The sequence below is a fragment of the Sinocyclocheilus rhinocerous genome, unplaced genomic scaffold (assembly GCF_001515625.1).
Source record: "Sinocyclocheilus rhinocerous isolate Xijiao unplaced genomic scaffold, SAMN03320098_v1.1 scaffold1488, whole genome shotgun sequence".
Lineage (NCBI taxonomy): Eukaryota > Metazoa > Chordata > Actinopteri > Cypriniformes > Cyprinidae > Sinocyclocheilus > Sinocyclocheilus rhinocerous.
This window is the reverse complement of record NW_015633542.1, coordinates 1296166-1302997: the sequence shown is the minus strand read 5'-3', so window position 1 is coordinate 1302997 and position 6832 is coordinate 1296166. Positions and strand designations below refer to the sequence as shown.

The window sequence follows — 6832 nt, the reverse complement described above, 5'->3', positions numbered from 1 at the left end:
GATCCAGCGAGAGCTTGATGGGGCGACGCGGAATGAAAAAGTTTTTTTTAGGAGTCGTGGCAGTAGAGGCGGCGCAACTATAACGACATGTGAATAACCCCGCCCACTCTAAAGCGGTACTGAACTGCAGTGGAAACGCAAACCGTGCCGAGCCGAACCTTGCCGTGCCGTACTGAGCCGTACCGAGCCGAGTCGTACCACGCAGTGGAAAAGCGCCATAAGTTTCATTCGCTCACATTTGAATTTTTTGAGCGACCCATCTAGTCCTCCACAACAACACTGCTTTGACCAGTGGCGTGAGTTGGAGGCGGGACTATGTGTTTATTGTATCAATGGCTGACGGAGGGGGGGGGCATGTTTGTAAAACTCTTTTGAAAACTATGTTTATTCATGCTGTTCCTTTCGGTGGCACTAGTCAGCCAAATTATCTAATTAATTATGTGTCTGGAGTTTACTGAGCTGTGCTGCTGTCTCCCCACAGGACTGGTTCACAGTACTGGAACATTATCACAGGATGAATGCCACTGTTTCAGACCTGATCATGGGTAACACCTACATCTTCAGGGTCTTCACTGAGAACAAGTGTGGAATCAGTGAAGAAGCCACTGCTACAAAGACATCAGCCACCATCCAGAAGACAGGTGAACCAGCTTTTCTGCATATGTACATATGGGCTTTTTTCTACTGGCGCAGTCGGACCAGTGGTTCAAATTTTTACTTGGTCTGCTAATTTTCACTGGCCCTACCACAAAAATATTAATAGTTGTTATCGTTGTTTTTGACCCATGTTATCTTGTATTCTAATAAATAAGCTTATGTGATGCCAACATTTTAGATACCAGTTAAATTTTACAGTTCTCGATTCCAATTTTAATATCACCACAAAAGCTACTAGCCAGCCACAAATAAATAAATAGAACAAAGATACAAATTAAAGATGCTTTAGGTTTTTAGATTTGTAGGTGTTCAAGTACAGATACTGAATAATCAATTGTAAAATAACATTCATGTATATTCTTCACTGTGTGAATTAAATATAGATTAATCATTGTTAAAGCTATTCAGTCACGAGCAGTGAGTGGTTTTCTTTTATTTTTATTCTTTTTATTTTTTTGTATTAACAATAAGGACAGTGACAGCAGCTGGTAAATTAAGTGCAGTCACTTTTTTTGCCTTTATTTAGATGGGACAGTGTAATGACAGGAAGCAAAGTGGGAGGGAGAGAGGGGGCGGGATCGGGAAAGATCCACGAACTCAGGATGCCCGTAGCATCGGCTATCGGAGCCGATGGGCACGGTCACTTTAAACACAATTCATGGGTCTAATATATTGATACACATCCGATTTCTTTCTCAACTGTTTAAGTTCGCTTAAGACATAACTGACTGTTTTCAAGGATACTTGCCAAGACGGGTATTTTGACATACTTTTGCATGTATTTGTCCGTTCAAGCACAAGACGATGCGTGCTGCGCGCACAAAACACACTGAATGGAGTTATTTGCGTCGTCTTGTGCTTGAATGTGTTCAAATTGCTTTAATGTTCAAATTGCCAAGGAGTATGCATTTGGCGGACGGTTTTATCCCATGTGGCTTGCATTCAGTTTACAAATATTTACAAATAGTTACGCATTGTTGGCGTCATGCTCTGCTGTTTGAGCTGCAGGAATGCATTTGCCTACTGAGAGAGTCTTACAGGGTTTTTCAGTCATCCAGTGGTTATTCTTCTTATTCTTACTTCACTGATCTTCATGATGTGTTTTTAGGCATTGAATACAAGCCTCCAGAGTACAAGGAACACGACTTCAGCCAGGCACCCAAATTCACCACCACCTTGGCAGACCGCTGCACTACTGTTGGCTATAACGCCAAGCTGCTTTGCTCCGTTAGGGGATTCCCTAAGGTACACGGTTTCTCATGCACCCATAAGCAGGACCAGTGTTCTGGAAATTCTCAAAGTTCCGAACAAAACATTCTTCCAGTAATGTTAATAGAATGTTCATTCAGAGTCATCTGGTCTTTAATAACATTCTCAAAATGTTAGCACATAAACATTATTTCTACATTGTTTATGGAATGTGTTTCTGAAATATTCTAGTTGGATGTTTGTCTAACATTTTTTAAATGTTACTACTTGTTAGTTTCAGATGGTTCAAAGAACATTCAAAAGTAGCATTGCTATAATGTTTGCAAAATTATAAAATAAAACATTCCCTTAATGTTGTCTCTAACATTCACATAAACAAAAAAATTAAACATTAAAAAAAATTGATATTTTGAACATTCAGAGAACATTCGGAAATAATGTTTTCATAACTTAATGAGAACGTTAGCAAAACGCTCTTAGAATGTATTTTTGTTAGCTGGGTAGTTGCTATAGCAATTAGTGGTGATTTTCAGAGTAAAGTGTCCCATCGAATGTTGGCGGAAATAGTAGGTTATCCGGGTACTTTTTTCCTTTTTTACTGTGCATTCAGACATACTACTTTTTTTGGCATCCTGTTTTTCGCATGCTATATAGTAGAGAAGTATTCGATTTTGGATGCAAAAAAATTTCACCTTTAACCTAAAACTTTGATGTTGACAAAAAAACATGTTAACTACCAAAAAGTGGTTTCATACTAGTTAAACTAAAATAAGTGATAAAAGTAGAAGGCTAATGGTTATTTTATTTGATCTAAATGAATTGATCTTCAATGCACATGCTTAACATGCTGCAGATGTCCCATTTTGTGCATGTATACATTTTTACAATTAGATGGTTATTTTTTAAGCTGCATTTAAGCTACCCTTGTTTTAGTACACTGGTGGATTGATAGGTTAGTCTGTGGTTGTCCCTGACAAATTAATTAGTGTTTACACTATAAATGCAATGTAGCAATGTTATTTGAGAGATCTTGTCGCAAAACGGCCGCTGGAGCTTTTCAGTGCGGTCGACTTTGGATCTGATCACCGGAATCCCGCCAGGTATAAATGACCTCTGACTGCTGTATCCATTGATCATTATGAGCAGACCAGCCTCATGCAATTCACTAATGTGTTAAATTATTGTAAAGATGGTGCTGATGGGTATTTTGTAATGAAGTCTGTCCTATAATCATCACTTAATCCATCAAGAGCTGTTCAACAGTTTAATAGGAATCCGCCACCAGAGATAGTGCAGCTTCTAGAGGGGAACGATAACTTGACGGGGGACAGCGTGAGCTGGATAAGTGGGATTCCTACATCACTATGACAGGATGAGCTTCCAAACACCGATATGAGGAGGCCATGACACTGGGATCAGACAGACACATGAGTGAAAGTGTCCAAAATTAATGTTCACCAAGCACCAAGTCAAAATGGCTTTGGTGGGTTTATAAGGAAATGTGACATAATGCATGTTATATTGTTGTGTATCTTTTAGCTCAATGGAAAGTGTACCATTAGAAGTTTATCTGGTATGCCTAGTTTTTATTATCAGATATCACATATATGAAATATTTTCACATTAAGCCACCAAAACAAAATTGTTCCCAATTCTCTTCCACTCTTAAAAATGTGAAAATGTTCCAAAAGGGTTTTTTTTTTTCTGCAGCAATGCCATAAAACCACCATTTTTGGTTCTCTAAAGAACCTTTCAGAGAACAGTTCTTAAAACAATTCACTCCCCCCACCTACAATCCCTGCCGGTACGAGACTCAAACCCGCAACCTTTGGGTTACAAGTCCGGCTCTCTAACCATTAGGCTCCATTTCACATTATTTATTTTTGTGAAATGGCTCTTTGCAGTTTCTTCATCCATCTTTTCACCAGTTATAGACTGCAGATGAGATGTTTTTATTGTGTTTTCTGGCTTCTTTGCAGCCTAAGATCGAGTGGATGAAGAATCAGATGATTATTGGTGACGACCCCAAGTTCAGGCAAATCAACAACCAGGGCATCTGCTCCCTAGAGATCCGCAAGCCCGGCAACTTTGACGGTGGCGTCTACACCTGCAGGGCCAAGAACGAGCACGGAGAGGCCTTGGTTACCTGCAAACTGGAGGTTAAACGTGAGTGATTATCGTAGAATTGACTTGAGTGTGTTTTTAGGCTTTTGGTCTTTTTGAACATGCAAAAAAGAAATTGCAATCATGATGAGTCTCGTTTAACTATAGTGGAATTTTAAGACTGATTTCAAAGCCCAGAAAAGTCATGAAAATTTCTATAGAGACTAAACGCTTAATCTAATTGTGCTCAACTCCATGATATTTCATGGGTTTGACTTATTCTTTAGGAGTGCAATGGCTGTGAAATCATTTTCTATAAGTAATTATGAATGACTACACTCTTAAAAATAAAGGTGCTTCAAAAGGTTCTTCAAGCGATGCCATAGAAGGACCATTTTTGGTTCCACAAAGAACCATTCAGTCAAAGGTTCTTTAAAAAAACATCTCTTTCTTACCTTTTTATAATCTGAAGAACCTTCTTTCGCCACAAAGAACCTTTTGTGAAACAGAAAGGTTCTTCAGATGTTAAAGGTTCTTTATGGAACCATTTAGACAAAAAAAGTTATTCTATGGCATCATGAAGCACCTTTATTTTTAAGAGTGTAGAAGAGTTGTGGCATTTCATTGGTCTAAAAAGACTGAATTTAATTATGATCCATTAGCAGAGATGAATTAAAGGATTTAAATATTGCATATTTTATTGGGTTATGGGCAAAAAACAGGGAATCTGCTCTTTGTAAGTGTAGATTTAGTCAAGGCCACTTTTAGATTGATTTAACATCATGCAGACATGTTTGACTGATGCATTTATGAATGAAATCAAGAACATTTTGCTGGTGCTGGAAAGAATTCTGTATGTTAGAAAATTGAATCGTGGATTCATGAAATAAATAAAAACAAATGGATTCCACTTCCAGACACATGGAGTTTATATTTAGCATTGAAAGGCAAGTAGCTTAAGATAAATGCGTAAAATAGATGTCTAGGTCTATCAGATGATACTGTAATGATAGTCAGATGATCTTCAATGTGTAATAAACAGGCTTGTATGATAGGGATCATTCCCATGCCGAGTTATCAAATGGAGCGTCGCTTTATTGACGTTTAATATCAGTGTAATCCATCCTAAGCTATGTTAATACAAATGCTTAACCCAATCCGAGACCTGTTTTTATGTTTGTCAAGTTATCACTCCACATGTCTTTACTGGGTCAGACAGATGTATTGTTAGTGTAAAATGATTTACAGTCTCTTGAAAGCAGAGAAGATGAACATGTCTGAGATAAAACTCAAGTGTCGCTGGACGGTTAACATGCATGTTTGTTTGGGTGATAACTTCACAGACATTTATCCCACACATAATGTTTTGAAAGCCAGTGGACTGAACTGCATTCTTGCTTTCGTTCCCGACAGAGCCTGTGATTGCTGATGCTGATAAGAAATAAGTTCAATACCCACATTCATACAGGTCAGTCTCTATTTTTAGATGTGTTCAGGGGTGTAAAGCTCCAGAGTAATTTGACTTCATCGCTGTACTTAAGAATTACACTATGGTTCAAAAGTTTGTGGTCAGGAAGTATTTTTTGAAAAAAAATAATACTTTCATTCAGTAAGGATGTAGAAAATTGATCAAAAGTGACAGTAAAGACATGTACAATTCTATTTCAAATAAATGCTGTTCTTTTAAACTTTCTATTCATCTAAGGATCCTGAAATAAAATGCATCAGGGTTTACACAAAAATATGAAGCAGCACCACTGTTTTCAACATTGATAATAATCAGAAATGTTTCTTGAGCAGCAAATCAGCATATTAGAATGATTTCTGAAGATCATGTGACACTGAAGACTGGAGTAATGATGCTGAAAATCCAGCTTTGATCACAGTAATAAATTACAGTTTATAATATATTCACATAGAAAACAGTTATTTTAAATTATAATAGTACTGTATTTTTAAGTAAATAAATACAACATTGGTGAGACTTTTGAACTCTTATTCATTTCCAAAGCAAAAAATTATTTTACTCATTATATTTAGGCCTACAGCTAAGGCCTTATATATAATGTGGAAACTTTTTTCTTTCACTGAAGTTTGTTTTTGGCATTAGCAAATATTTAAAGGGGTCATATGATGCTTTTTTAAAGACCCTGACATGCTGCTTCAACACTAACTGCGGTTACTGAAACCAAGTCTTCTTTCTTTGCGTGCACATTTGGGCAGCATTATTGCAAATATTTGCAAATATTTCCACATAGTGAGGTAGATATGTGGGGGCGTGTTAGAATGAGCCGTTTTAGGGGGGCGTGGCAGAGTCTCAACTTTGATAAAGAATATCTCTTTGGTTTTGAGACTTTAGTCTTTGCAACTTCAGGGATCTTATCTATGCACAATCAGCTTGTAACACTCCAAAGAGAAAGGAAAACTTGAAATCGCATCATATGACCCCTTTAACAATTCCCTTACTATTTTTTTTTCTCAAATATTAAAATGAAAGATTTAATATAGTTGGTTTTGCAAAGATGTAAGACATTTCATTGTATGTTGTATTTTTTTATTCTTATTTTATTTATTTATTTATTTATTTTTACATAAATATAGACTTTGATATGGCAAAAAAATATATATATATAAAATGAAATTTAAAGAAGTAATTAATTAGCATAATACTTAAACTTGAGTATATTTTCTCTGCACTTTTTTACATCTCTCAGCATGTTGATGTTCAACTCCTTATTGTCCTTATTGTCACAAATAATGTACCACAAAAGAACAGTTTTGAGTTTTTGCTTTGGAGAAGGAGCTTTGGATTGCCAAAAAGATTTGGTTCTCTATCTATTTGGGTCTTGACAAGACACCTGTC

General features: G+C 36.7%; 1 protein-coding gene across 2 annotated transcripts in view; it reads left to right on the top strand.

The window, feature by feature from the left end:
• mybphb (myosin binding protein Hb) overlaps window positions 1-6832 on the top strand; it is a 16991-nt gene that overhangs the window by 9084 nt on the left and 1075 nt on the right. For both annotated transcript variants that reach the window (XM_016557971.1, XM_016557972.1), the window contains 4 exons: window positions 482-641; window positions 1766-1902; window positions 3846-4032; window positions 5383-5437. In XM_016557971.1, coding sequence (XP_016413457.1) covers window positions 482-641; window positions 1766-1902; window positions 3846-4032; window positions 5383-5414 — 516 coding nt within the window. In that variant the 3' untranslated portion in view covers window positions 5415-5437. The remainder of the gene's footprint in view (window positions 1-481; window positions 642-1765; window positions 1903-3845; window positions 4033-5382; window positions 5438-6832) is intronic.